Source organism: Simochromis diagramma, unplaced genomic scaffold (genome assembly GCF_900408965.1).
Source record: "Simochromis diagramma unplaced genomic scaffold, fSimDia1.1 OVJJ01000084.1, whole genome shotgun sequence".
Classification (NCBI taxonomy): Eukaryota; Metazoa; Chordata; class Actinopteri; order Cichliformes; family Cichlidae; genus Simochromis; species Simochromis diagramma.
Genome location: NW_024386906.1, coordinates 26,263 through 40,481, shown reverse-complemented (window position 1 = coordinate 40,481; position 14,219 = coordinate 26,263). Strand labels below are relative to the sequence as shown.

The 14,219-nt window shown below is 43.0% G+C and overlaps 1 protein-coding gene across 7 annotated transcripts; it reads right to left on the bottom strand.

Moving 5' to 3' along the window:
- Positions 1-196: 196 nt before the first annotated feature.
- LOC120735514 (glycerol-3-phosphate dehydrogenase 1-like protein) lies at positions 197-13,460 on the bottom strand. 7 transcript variants are annotated; one of them, XR_005696286.1, is made up of 9 exons: positions 13,175-13,451; positions 11,276-11,453; positions 9,679-9,819; positions 7,556-7,694; positions 5,690-5,802; positions 4,832-5,068; positions 4,559-4,665; positions 1,102-1,254; positions 197-716 (listed from the first exon to the last, which is right to left on the bottom strand). XR_005696286.1 is itself a non-coding variant. In XM_040034893.1 (9 exons), the coding sequence occupies exons 1-8, from the start codon at positions 13,216-13,218 to the stop codon at positions 1,158-1,160; spliced, it is 1,056 nt and encodes a 351-aa protein (XP_039890827.1). In that variant the 5' UTR covers positions 13,219-13,452; the 3' UTR covers positions 197-716; positions 1,151-1,157. The 7 variants fall into 7 exon arrangements, 5 of the variants coding, with proteins under 5 accessions (XP_039890827.1, XP_039890829.1, XP_039890826.1 ...); XM_040034893.1 differs by having other exon boundaries at positions 1,151-1,254; positions 13,175-13,452; XR_005696287.1 differs by lacking the exon at positions 197-716 and adding an exon at positions 4,262-4,392 and having other exon boundaries at positions 1,144-1,254; positions 13,175-13,460.
- Positions 13,461-14,219: the final 759 nt, after the last annotated feature.

The window sequence follows — 14,219 nt, the reverse complement described above, 5'->3', positions numbered from 1 at the left end:
AAAGGTTTGCTAGTGCTAGATGTGATCAAGTAAAATTAATCATTTGTTTCACTTCCATTCATTACGTTTACCTGAACGAACACAAGCCAAGTGAAGCTGGAAAGACATTGAAATGCAGACATTTTCTCCTTGACTGAAGCACATCGCCCTCTGCTGTGTGATGGATGCAGTGTGTCAAAGTGACCATGCTGGTGGCCACTGACAGGCAAGGTAGCAATTTTAATGAGCACACAACTGCTTATTGATATGTGACAAATCTGATAAATCACTGATAGAAACAGAAACATACTGCAATGCAAAGGTTCTCATAGAAATATTTGGTCACAAACTGAGACAAATGTTAATGACAATCTTTCAAAAATAAATCAAAAACACAGAATGCAGCCTTTAAATGACTGTAATGGCTCCTGTAACCTATTATCCATCTCATGACACGATTCAAGATTAACAATGAAAACTTTTAGATAAAACATGGAGAAATCAGTCTGAGTGGCATTTATTCCAACAAATTAACAGCAGAATTCTGAGAAGGTTGCAACATCAGCACACTGAAGTATCACAGCTCAAGACACACAAGCTCATTATCCATTCATCTGTTTCCCAGCCTATTCCTATCACAAGGCTCACACACAAACACATGCTCTACCCAGAGCTGATCTTGTTCGTGCTGTTGTGTTTTAAGTCTAAGGAGCACCGTGGGCAGCTTGGTAATCAACCTGCCGAGAAAAATGTGAAGTTGGTCGTGTAGGTAACAAAAACAAATATAGCTGCCACAAAAGACTCATGCTAAAACACAATTTCACTTATATAGATGTTATTGGGTGATTTGTTCCATGGTTTTGAAGCTCAGATTATACCTCGTTTTCATATGTGACAGTGGTTAAAGGGCTGGCATGGATAAACACCGAGTGGGAGAGTCAGTCTTTGTTGTGTTTTAACACGGGGATTTATTTTTCATCCTACACTGTTGGAAGCCTGGAAGAACTTTTTTTGGAGGTTTGTACAAATTGAAATGATAAAGGACTTTTTATTTTATGGGTGTTCTATTTAAAGCTGTTGGGGATTGTTTTTGACAGAATAAGAACCTAATGCAAACTTCACCTTAGAATGAAAATGATCAGTGGAAAAATAACAGCTTCCTGAGATGCACCAGGCGATCACATGTCCTCTGGGTGGCTTTGCAGGCAGGAAATCATTTCTTGGACTGGCCTCTTCTCAAAACAAATCTGATAAACTGCTGTGAACAAAGGGAACCTGGAGAGAGGAAGGACAGAGTTAGAGCTTGACGAAGCAGAAAAGAGAAAATTCAAGTTATTAATTTCACATGTAACAAACGTATATAGACTAGATAAACAACAATAATACAGCAGTAAATAAATTCAAATTTAAAGTCAGAAAGAAAGTTATAAACACTGATGAGCCAAAGTATGACCATCTCTACGATCTCAAAACGACCCAGTAACATATTTCAGTTTGTTTCAGCGTAGAATCCTAGTGCGGTTCATTATAGTAACTTGAATGAGTTTAGGGAGAGTTTGTTCTTTATTACCTATTTCTGCGTTTAAAAATAGTTCAAATCCTTTCAAAGTGTGTAGTTGTAGTAATAATAATAATAATAATAATAATAATAATAATAAGCGGCTGAGAGGTGGCTTGTGGCAGCCAACGAACCACATGGTGGAGAAATGGCGCCGTCACATTTCAAGCATCTTCTCAATCCCACTGACATGACCTCCATACAGGAAGCAGATTCTGTGAGGAAAGGGATGACGCCCATCACCGGGGGCAAGGTCACTTAGGCACTTAAACCACTCTTTGGTAAGGAGGACTTAATGCTGTGCTCCAGTTATGGAGAGAACACACTCCTCAGCCTCCCCAGGAAAGTCCAGGTGAGGGCACTGGAAGCAAGAATCCATCATTCGTTGAACGTCAGATTCATTAATGTCGTTTTTGTCCTGGACAGGGGAATGCTGGACCAGCTCTTTATCAAGTCAGGGACATTCCAGTGCACGTGGGAGTTTGCCCAACCAGTCTACATGTGTTTTGTGGACTTGGAAAAGGAATTTCGACACATTCCTTAAGGGATTCAGTGGGAGGTGCTGAGGGACTAAGGGGTGTCTGGTCTGTTATTACAAGTCACATGGTTCCTGTACAACCACAGCGAGAGCTTGGACTACACTGGTGGCAGTAAGTCAGGCTTCTTCCCCTGGTGTTGGACTTCGCTAGGGTTTATCTTTGTTACTGATTCTGTTCATACTTTTTAGAGCCAGAATTTCTAGGTGGCAGTTATATTGGGAAGTCTTCCTGGACACGGTTCTGTTGGCTTCATTCAGTGGTGAGCTCCAGCTCAAAGTGGTCTGCAGCCCACCACTCAGAAATGAAAATCAGCACCTCCAGCTCCAAGACCATGGTTGTCACCAAAGAAGGCAGGGGCTGGTGCCCCAAGTGGAGTATCTTGGGGTCTTGTTCACGAGTGAGGGGAGGAGTGGACTGGGAGATTGACAGACAGGCTGATGTCGTCCATGGTGGTGAAGAAAGATCTCAACATAAAAGTGAAGCTGTTGATTTACTAGTTTATTTATATCCCTGTGGTCACGAGCTCTGGTTAAGATCTATCTTAAATTCTTAATAAATCTCCAGCAGCGTCCATGTTGTGCTGAGGCAGGCTATTGGTTGGTAGTTGGATGGGGGCCAGTCCCTTCTGGGGGATCAGGACTCTCTGACCATTGGTTAGCCTGGTTCTTGTGCTGCCAGGCGCTCACAGAGTACAGTAGGTGTGAATCATATCAGGGACTGATACTTACCCTATCCTGTTCAGGAAGATTGAAGTAATCTGCTTTTAGATCATGTCCACAGGATGTAGACATGATCTAATCATCTAATCTGTCCTATCCTGAGCGCAGAGTCAAGGGGCCATTTACGTGAAAAGGGAAAGACCATCTCTGAATCGAGGAGGGGGCCTAAGGGTCCATCTGTCACCATTTTATGTATATGGGTATTTTTGAGGCATTTCCCCACTGCTCCCAATTATATGTAAAGTTAAACTAAAATTTAAATCCCTAATTCAAGCTCTTTACTTGTTATACACTACCAGTCAAAAGTTTGGACACACCTTGTCATTTAATGGTTTTTCGTTATTTTCATGACCGTTTACACTGTAGATTCTCACCGAATGCATCAAAACTATGAATGAACACATGTGGAATTATTTAGTAAACAAAAGTGTGAAATAATTTATATTTTAGATTCTTCCACGTAGCCTTCCTTTGCTTTGATTGCTGCTGCACACACTCTTCATTCTCTCCATGAGCTTCACGAGGTCGTCACCTGAAACAGTTTCCAACAGCCTTGAAGGAGTTCCCAGAGAGGCCGAGCACTCGTTGGTCCTTTGCCTTCACTTTGCGCTCCATCTCATCCCAAACCGTCTCCACTGGCTTTAGGTCAGGTGACCGTGTTTCGGGTCATTGTCATATTCAAAAAAAGTAAATGATGGTGCAAGTAAAAGCAAACCAGATGGGATGGCATGTGGCTGCTGTGGTAGCCATGCTGGGTTAGTGTGCCTTCAGTTTTGAATAAATCCCCAACAGTGTCACCAGCAAATCACCTCCACACCATCACACCTTCCCCTCCATGCTTCACAGTGGGAACCATGTGTAACATAGTTAAAAATGGTTCAAGTTACATCCTGCTAAATGGGATGATGGCACCACCTACTGTTGGAAATGTCACACTGCAGTGACTATGAAGGGCAAATGATGTTGGGTAATAATTAGAGTGATGGAGGATTCCCGTAGAGATAACGAATGGGTAAATTTCATGGACAGAAATGATGTTACTAGTCCGTAACAGAAATAGAAGTTGACCTGGCTATTTTTGATTAAATATATTTGCTGTGGGTTCCTTCTGTCATCCTTACGTTGGGTTAGACGTTCGCCTTTTCACACAAGGCTCACGCTGGTTGTCCACGAAAATGAGCCATTCTACTTTGTTGCCCTTCGTCATAAATGCGGATGCTGAATAAAAGGGGCTAAACTGACCCGACCCCGTTTGTTCATTTAAAGAACCCGATAAGACATAACACTGAGGTGAGATGAATGCATCCTCAGCAGTGGAGGCGACTCTTGGTCTTCCTTTCCTGGGGCGTCCTCAAGTTTTTGCAATTTTCTGGATTGACTGAGCTTCAGTTCTTAAAGTAATGATGTCATTTCTCTTTACTTAGCTGATTGATTCTGTCAAACAGGGCTGTCAGCTGTGTACCAACCTGACTGCTGCACAACACAACTGATGGTCCCAAATTACACCAATGAACCCTGTCAGGCACACCTGTGAGGAAAACCATTTCAGGTGACTGCATCATGAAGCTCATTAAGAGAAGGATGAGGGTTTGCAGCTCTGTCAACAAAGCAAAGGGCAGCTACTTAGTAAAAATAAAGACAAACCAATAAATGTTCAAACTTTTGACAGGTAGTTTACAGTCAAAATATAGCAGAGAGCTGCGTTACATGTCAAAAAAGAAAAAAGTAATACAATAGACAGACAAAGAAACTTGATTACAGACCTATTCACCAGGCACTTCTGTTGGAGGATGCGGTAAACCTCAGCTGAGGTGGCAGGACCCTGGAGCTTCTGACCATTGAAAATCTCCTTCTCCAGCACTTCAATGCTCTATCAGCAGGTGTGACAAGAAGAAAATACAAGAAAGTGCACAATTAAAAAGCAGTTCGTCATTTCAAACCAAAAACAGTTCGAGCTAATAAAGTTTTACATAGTAATGCGTAATGAGGAAAGAGAGCAGATACACTACAACAACCAAACGTGACGGTGCACATACCTTCCCTGTTCTAACAAAGGCCTCTGCTGCTCGTCGATTGCGGCCGCCATAGCACGTAGCGATGAGGTCGGCCACACCACAGCTCTCCAGAAAGGTCGATGTGGAAACCACGCCATTCTTAGAAAAGAGTTGGGCGAAGGTTATCATCTCCATCAAGCCCAGACGGATCACAGCTGCCTTGGTGTTGTCTCCACACTGCAAGCCATCACAAAAACCTGCACTGACTGCAACGATGTTCTTCACCAGCAATGAACAAAACAAAAACACACATTTAGAAAATGATGTAAAGCTCTCAATGCAACTAACAGAAGACTGAAAATCATGTACTGATGAGTGCATCACCTCACACCTAATAAAGCTCATTATTAACACGACCGTCTCAAAGAGAATATTTGGGTTTCAGAAGTGTGTTGGTGCACCCATGCTCCAATTTAAACACTACTCTTAAAACAAACAAACAAACAAACACATATATAGTATAAAATGATGAAAATCATCGACGCTGCATTCAGCAAACCACAGAGCATTTGGAATATCAGTTTATTCATAGGTTCCATGCAGTCAACACCTGTGGCCAATTACATATCTGACACCCATTGAAAATATGACAAAAGAAGTCCCGGCGAAGGCGTCGAATCATATTTCAAGATGGAACGAAGGACAGTTTGGTTTCATAACCACAGACACTGGTTCTGCCTCTTTACCAGCAAAAGGTTTCACATTTCAGAGGAGAGACAGTGTTACACACAGACATTTAGACTCCAAACATCCTTACAGTCGACAGTAACTACAGAGAGACCGTGCTGGTAGCCATGTGATTATAGAGTATTTGATTCAGTGTCATGTGTAAGTGTTTACCTTCAAAGCTCCACACAGCTCCACTGTGTCAGCATCCTCCACTACTGTGATCCTGAAGTTTGGAGTCGTCAGTAACTCTTTGAACAGTAGACCATTCTCCACATTCCTGCTGCCTAACACGCACGCACACACACACACACGCACACACCCACGCACAGACGCACAGACACACACGCACACACACACGCACACACACACACATAGACACACACGCACACACACACACACACACACAGTTTAGATCTGATGGTCAGAACTCGCTGAAATAAAGCATATCAATAATCCAAAACAAACACTGGGTCACCAAACTCAGGACCATGACAGAAGGGAGCCAGTTGAGACGATTCGGGCATCTGGCAAGAATATGTCCCGGGTGAGGTGTTCTGAGGAGGCCCCGGGGCAGACCCAGGACACTGTGCAGAGATTATATCTCTCGGCCGGCCAGGGATCACTTTGGTGTTCCCCCAGACGAGCTGGAGGAGGTGGCTGGGGAGAGGGAGGTGTGGGCTTCTCTGCTTAGGCTGCTGCCTACCGTACCTGGCCCCAGAAGATGGATGGACGGACAAATCACAGGAGATGTGCAAATCAGTCTAATCTAAGTATAATCTGAGTTTAGGCTCAAGTATACAAATAAGCCAGATCACTAATTACTAATTTATCTGAACAGGTAAACTTGAAACTCTCTTATCGCATTACTGACCATTATGCTCATCAGTTCTCAAAATAGCCTTGAATAGATTATTAATCCCTAATTGCTAATGCATGGCTTGGCTTCCTGCTAATGAAGCACAGAGCTGTTGGAGCTATTGGTTGGCAAGGTCCTGTTCCCAATCCACCCAAGGAGGCTCCCGAGCAGTCAACAGGGAGTCTACAGACATGCTCGAACAATAAATGAGTAACTTTGGTCTTTGTGATGCTTGGCTTTACATCGTTCAGCTCTCAGGGACTTCTTTTCACCAGAACAGCACTCAGATTCTTGCTTAGACTACTTTTAGTTAGCAGCTCCATTATGAGGGATATCACAGACACAGACTGGTGTCTGTCTCTCAGAGACACAAAGGAGTTACACCACCAATGAGCAGATATTCTTAAAGAAGTTATTTCACAAAAGAACAGGCAGTGTAAACACTGAGCGTCCAGTAATATCACTGTGCGTTTAAAGGAAGCAGGAAAAGTAGTAACAGAATAATATTTTACTATTAAAACAAGAAAAATAATGAAAAAAAACCTTCAACACAATAACATATAGTTAGCAATCTGAGAAAACTAAAACTGGAATTAAATGAAATAACTGACAAAAAGACGATTTCTGGTGCAAAGGCTGCGTTTGGAGAACTTTGAACATGGCAATAAATCCAGAAAATTCCAGGCTAACCAGTTAAAGCTAAGTTAAGAAAAAACAACTAAAGACTCGCCTGGGAACATTACTCATGATCCGCAACAAATACATCTTTTAAAAGACTTTTCTGAAGCTTTATACGTATTAATGACGAATCCATCTGATGTTGTCCTTACATTATTACACAACGTGTGAATGCCATGAAGCCCACAGCATCTCCCAAATAAAGCTCCACATGGTTTTCCAGCTCAGTTTTACACAATTTTGATCTATGCTAGCACGCACTTTATTCAGAACGCTGACTCAAATACAGATCACGCACCATCTCCCAGTATGAGTCTGCTTGCTAAACCAGGCAGAGACCCTACACTCCCATCCAATCAAGCCAAGGGGACAAAAAAACAAAACAAAACACATTTTTTCTCTTCCAGGTCCCGTTTGTTCTTTTTAAATCCACAACATGCCACAGTTACAGCAGGCAGTAATAGAATCTACTGAATAACATTTTCCACGTGGATTCTACTCACCGATGGTGGTTTCACAGAACTTCTCAGCTGCTACTTCGTTGGCGATGTTTGCTCCCATCAGGACACTGACATCAATCTCCATCTTCTCACGAATGACGTCAGAGATCAGCCTCAGGCCCTCTGGACCCTCATATATACCCTGAGACAGTAATGAGAGGGGCGGTGGTGGATGAGCGATGGCATACAGGATGAGCCATAAAGGACACAGCTGTTTATACCCATGCTGTAGATGGATGCATGCAGAAAGCCAAGGGAGGAAACCAGCCTCCCCCTGATATGTTCCTTCTGACTGACCTCTTCACCCCAAGGCTAAGCCCTTGAAATGAAGCTAATTTCTGATGTAGCCTGATTCTTCCAGTCACTACCCACAGCTTGCAGCCAAACACATTCACCAGCACTCTCTCTACCAGAGTCCAAATAACTGCAGATGATGAACCAGTCCATCTCACACTCACCTGTTCACCCACTTGTGAACAAGAGATATTTGAGCTCTTGACTAGAGGAAGCAATTCTTCTCTAACCTGGAGTCTTTTCAGCTTCAGAGCCATGACGTGAGATTCTGAGGTACCAGTTCTGACTCTGATGATAGGGGGTTTGTGGAGATCAGCATTTGATGAGCCCAGTAGGACCACAGCATCCACAAAACACATAGATATGATCTACTTCCACCATGCGTTATAGTTTACACCCCTTATTGTGCCTAGAAATTTGTTAATAGACCTCAGTGTCACCAAATGAGTCACACATGTTGATGGCAAATGCAAAAAATGACACTTGTGCCAAATTTGGACAGGCTGCAAACAGCCTGTAACTACAGACCGAAGACTTCGAAACAACAGTGTTACACACTCAAATTGTACTGTTTGGTTAGGGGATGCCCGAGGAATGGAGAAGTGCACTGGTACCAGTTTTTAAGAACAGAGTGTAATGTGCAGAGCTGTAGTAACTACCGAGGGATAAAGCCTGAGACAGATACCATGGAGGTATGGGAAAGAGTGGTTAAAGGTGATGATCAGTGAAGGGGAGTGTGGCTTCATGCAGAGAAAGAGCACTACAGACGTGATGTTTGCTTTGAGTACGCTGATGGACGCCTGCGATGTGACCCTGTGGAGCTAGAGAAAGATGAGGCACCAAGAGAGGAACTGTGGGATCTTACGTGGCAGCTGAGCGTGACAGAAAAGTAGGTGAAGGTGTTGCAGGTCATGTGATGACTAGTGTATGCGAATGAAAGAGACACATGGAAAAGTGCAAAAGAGAGGTGAAGAAGAGTGCAGGCAGGGTGGAGTAGGTGGATACATGTCAGGAGGGATGTATGACAGACAAGACAGGCAGTGAGACCTGCTGGGACGCTTGGTTTGCCCTTCTTAGCGCTGGTTCACAGAAGATCTGTAGTTTTGGTTTCCTTGTTTTTGATCTATATTATTTTGTACTTGGTATAAGTGTAACATTAAAAGACTGCTTGTGAGTTTACTTCTCATTTTCAAAGTCCTGTATTGTGGCTCTTCCTGCCTGCCACGTAGCTCCAGGGTGCAGCCAAAGCTTTGACAGCAGCACTTACAGGCTGCCCTGCAAAATATGTGCTCAAAATATGTACTAATGCAATACACAGCCATGAATGCGTCATGAGTACTGAAACAAACAAACACTGGACTCTGAGTTTAGTGTGTTTTTGTTTACAGTGCTTGGATCAGAATGTTGGGGGGTCCCTGTGGAAGAGAGGCATCCAAACATCGAACTCACTCTTCAGCGCACACGCTCACTTTGTCGACATATTTGATCGCAAAATGAATACTGCAGCATCACCCTGGCTACTACAGTCTGTGTGCCAAATGTCCTTACACATTTACTACCCCAAAGACCTTCGCTGTGTTTTATGCATGGCTGGAGACACTTACTGGCAATATGAACCAAAAAACAGCTTTATGTGACCGCTTATCCTGATCATTAGGGATCCTGTTAGAAGCAAATCCACATAACAAAGATACTCCGGGCATGTTCAGCTGAGTTTGTATGCAGGGCTCAGATCCTGTGTCAGGTCTTTGCTCCTTTGCTCTGCAGAATTTGGAAAGTTAAAAGCAGCAGTGGAGTGTGAGATAGTGAGACGGTGAAATGGGCATTATTACCTTTATGAGCGTGATTCCTCGAGCTCTGGCAGAGACACAGCCCACCATTTCATCACAGAGTTTCCTAATGAACTGATGAGGGACGACAAACACCAGCAGGTCAGCTCCCATAGCGGCATCAGAGAGCTTTGGTACAGCCACCTATGGAGACAACAGAAGCGCCATTCAATTCAAAGCTGAGTAGGCTTTGAATAATCCTGCGAGTCTGGGTGATTTCCCCACCGTACTGTGTTACAGACTTCCACCATATTGCCAAAAATATTCACTCGTCTGTCTTCAGCCATACATGAACTGGGGTGACACCCCAGTCTTAATCTAAGGGTTTAATAGAAAGTCATCCAACCCTTTGCAACGATAACAGCTTCAGCTTTGACGAGAAGGATCTCCACATTTCGTAGTGTGCTTATTTTCTCCAAATCTCGAGTTAACTCTACCAATCAGTAATCTACGTGAATGACGTCTTTTCCTTGTTACCCTCAGCTACAAATGCTATGCTAAGCTACCAGTACTACATCCAGTCATGAATGCACAAACTGCTGACTATTTTCAGCGTGGCTTCACACATGATGAAAGCCTTGTGTTATTAGCTGAATCACATGGCGTTACTATCAGCGAACGAACTCTCGAAGGCGCCAATTTGTTGCGCTCCGGTTTTGAGTGCGCCATATCCTTCCAAGTAACAAGTAAATGACATTCATGTAGATTACTGACTGGCAGAGGTAACTCGAAATTTCAAGTTAATAAGTCAAAACTTTGAGAAAAGTAACTCAAGATTTCGAGTTATGGATACATTTTTCTTTTTTACTGGCAGAAACAAGCTTCTGTAAATTCTTGACCTCCTTCCTGAAGCGCGTTTGTGAAGTCAGACACTGATGTAAGGCCTGGCTCGCAGTCTCCACTCTAATTTTTCCCAGCAGTGTTCTGTCAGATTGAGGTGAGGACTCTAGTCGAGTTCTTCCACACCAAAGTCTCTCAACCATGTCGATATGGACGCTGCAGTCATTGCGGTCAGACATGTATCGCTCTCCTGGCAGCCACCAAACGCCAGCTTGTCCATCATTGCACGATTTGTGACTCCAGTGAACTGCTCTAGAGTTCAGTTCAGCGTGCTTTACACAACTGCACCGGATGCTTTGCACTGTGCTTGGTGATGGATACAGCGTCCATGGTGACCCATTCCATGAAGAACTCTATGCACTGTTTTTCAGCTAATCTGAAGGCAATATAAAGTTTGGAGGCCTGTAGCAGAAAGCCGGTGACCTCGGTGCACTATGTGCTGACCCTGCTCTGTGATTTTATGGGGCTACCACTCTGTGGCTGAGTGGTAGGCTTCGACTTTGTTAAAATACCACTAGAAGCTGACTGTGGAATATCTGATAAAGAGGATATTTATGACCGGCCTTGTTGCATCCCATCATCACACTGATCCATGATGTTTGCAGAAGCAGTCTACATGCCTAGGTTCTTGATGGAAGTGACTGGAACACCTGAATTCGATGACTTGGGTGAGTGAATACTTTTGGCAATATAGTCCAGCTTTAGTGCTCTGCAGAGTTTAATGAGCTCAGCAAAAGAATGACATCATACTACTTCTCACCACATTCTCTGGTAGTTTGTATCCAGGAAGGTACTTAACGTTTTCATGCTCAGTGTTGATGATGTCGCTAAGCTTCCTGCCATTAATATTTTCTTCAAACACCCACATCTTCACAGTGGTAGCAATATGCTGCAATGTCCTGGCATTATCTCCGATAATCCTGGCAATAGCAGAGCCCCTGCAACAAAGACACAGAGATCAGCAAATATTTCTAGATGTTTCAAGGCATTGATCAATTAATCATTCAGTCAGCTAATCAATTGGACCATCCTAAACTACTTCGTTAGCTTCATTCTTGTGAATTTTTCGAGTGGAAGAGAGTTGGTGTGAGAGGTGATTAAGCATATGAAGGATTAAGGAGGTGTGCTAGTGTTCTTGTCCGGGAACACGATCCTACTGTTGCTTCATGTAAACAAAACAGATTTTGATCGAGGTGTTACACAGGTGAAAACATGGACTAACAGAGTCCAGAGATGACAAAGGGAAGGTTATTGTTCACTAAGCACTACGCTGATGGGCTGTAACACGCTCACTGATTTTATAGCAGAGTCTGCCACTGATGCCTTTTAAGGTTTATGGGGAAAATAAAATAACAAAACTCTGCTTTTGTTTCCCAGTGTAAGCACAATCTGACCCAACATCAGTCTACTCTGACAGATGCTGGCTCTCTGACAGCCATAGCTGAGTTACTAAGCCCACTGTTACTGTTTTTACCATCTTACAATTTAAAAAAAAACAACAACAAACATTTGACATTTTTATCCTCAAGTCAAATGAGAAACTCTGGTCATGCGTGGTGAGTGCATGCTGTCAGTGGCGTCATAATCAATCTGGGAACTATAATACTCTGTACAAGTCCAATCAGCAGGCTTCATTAAACATATTTATTTTTGAAGAAAACACTGTTTTGTAATGTTACCTGTAGTCATGTTGACATGGACATGCACTCAGGCTTGTATGAACTGGTGACTGTGACGTTTTCAGTCTTTAGTCACATCAAACTTTGAGACACTTCTAGGCACTGAAGCTCGAGTTACCACACGGATCAGTCCCTGAACTTACTACGGCGCGTGTTTCATGCTGAAATAAACAACACTTACTTACAGCCTACAGGAAACAAATCAAACAAACCCGGTTCTTAAAGTTTTGGTCTGTTTCTATGCTGACTGATGTCCAGCACGCCCTCCCTCTGTGCTTATGAAGCATATGGCACATTTCTTTATTTGTTTGTGAGGGGCTCACAACATAACGCCATAGTTTCATGTTTATGGAGCAGGCTGCTGACCATTTAAATTGTGACAATCACCAGTGAACTTGTGCGCATATTTTAAATTAACAGCTGAAAGAGTGACCCGGATGCAGGTAAGCTCGAGGTCCCTTCACTCAGCTGGTGTCAGGGGTAAATGTTGGCTTCAGATTTATCTCACCGAACCACATTATTATGGTTTAGCGGAATAAAACATCTAATTAACTTTTTTTTTTTGCTGAGAATAATTTGTGTTTCTGTCAGAACAGAATGGAAATTCATATACGTGTCAATATTAACTACAGACTAGCTGTTGTTTTCAGCGAGCCCTGTATCATATGTCAAACCGCATGATGCAGGCAGACAGAGGAGACAGCTGTTGGAAAAAGGCAAACTTCCGGATGTGTCACCTGAAACATGCAACACTTAAACTAACATCACCAGTTAATATGAAATTAAAAAGGTACACGACCAGGAAAGCACTGTGCTTATGCTGAAGAAGCTCTGTTCCAGCTCCTCGTAGCTGACTCCAGGAGGACGCTTACAAACCAGGTAGGCACTAACGACACCGCGAACACTCCGCACACCGACAGATGCAACAACCTGTTTGCAGCACCGCGTCCGGCAACAACGTCAGCATCATAAGAGCTTACCAGTTTCCAGACCCGACTATGCACACTTTCAGTGGAGAGGCCATGGGAGCCGCTTCCTGCTCGTGATGGTCCGTTTGAAGCTGAAGCTCCGGCGCACGTGCCCCTTCAATGAAAAGTCACGTGACTCCAGGCAGAAGTCCCGGCCGCTAATGCGCAAAATACACATGCTCATGTAATAGAGTTTAAAGGGTTACATCCTGGCACAATAGCGCCACCAAATGTCAAATGTCGCCCTGCACCCACTAGGATTAGCAAGGGATTCTGGGTAATCCCCAGGAGGGCTGTGTCCCTGCATCCTTCGGAGGCCGCATGTGAAGGTCGGTTACGTCACAGCGAGGCTCCTTTAAGTGCTTCCTCCTTTTCCCGAATTTAAAGAACTGGTCGCGCTTCGTGACTATCAAAATTTTAAATGAATGTCTTCAAATGTGGATCTCATGTTTCTCAGAAACAAAAATTAGATAAAAAAAAAAAAAAATCTGGTAATTCTTTGTTTTCAAATTCATCAGGTCCCAATCAACCCAAATGGCAAAGAAAAATAAAAGATACATGCCATGAAGGAGTTCGGGTCTTATTGGGTAATGTTAAAATACTTTTATCATTCAAGTGTTTTCAGTGTGGGGGAAAGTACTCGTGTACTTCCAGTAAAAAGTATGAAAGACAGTAAAAAGTTCTGTATACAGAAACTTGACGTTTGTATGAGCACCAGAGTGTACCTGAAAATGAAAGTCAGTGTGTTTTTTCTTCAGTTATATGAAACATGGAGTATTTCGGATTGATAGTATTGCTGTGTTGTTGCATAATATTGCTGTAGATGCGTATATGCTTTACATATTTTGAAGTAAGTTGATCTATATTGTTAACATCCTTATAAAATACGATGTGTTGTCTGCCCAGTTTGACCCATTTAGCAGAAGTCAGTCTGTTCATAGCTCATTTTTCATCTATTCTATTTGACTTAAAGCAGTTATGATATGGCATAATGTTCTCACCCAATAAACGAATATTAAAGATATCGGTCTACTCTTTATTCTATCAAAAACGAAAA

Coding starts and splice junctions, on each gene's coding strand:
- LOC120735514 (XM_040034893.1), bottom strand. CDS start 13,218: ATGGCCTCTCCACTGAAAGTGTGCATAGTCGGGTCTGGAAACTG. Junction 9,820..11,275: donor ACAAACTACCAGAGAATGTG/GTGAGAAGTAGT, acceptor TTGTCTCCATAG/GTGGCTGTACCAAAGCTCTC. Junction 7,695..9,678: donor GAGGAATCACGCTCATAAAG/GTAATAATGCCC, acceptor TTACTGTCTCAG/GGTATATATGAGGGTCCAGA.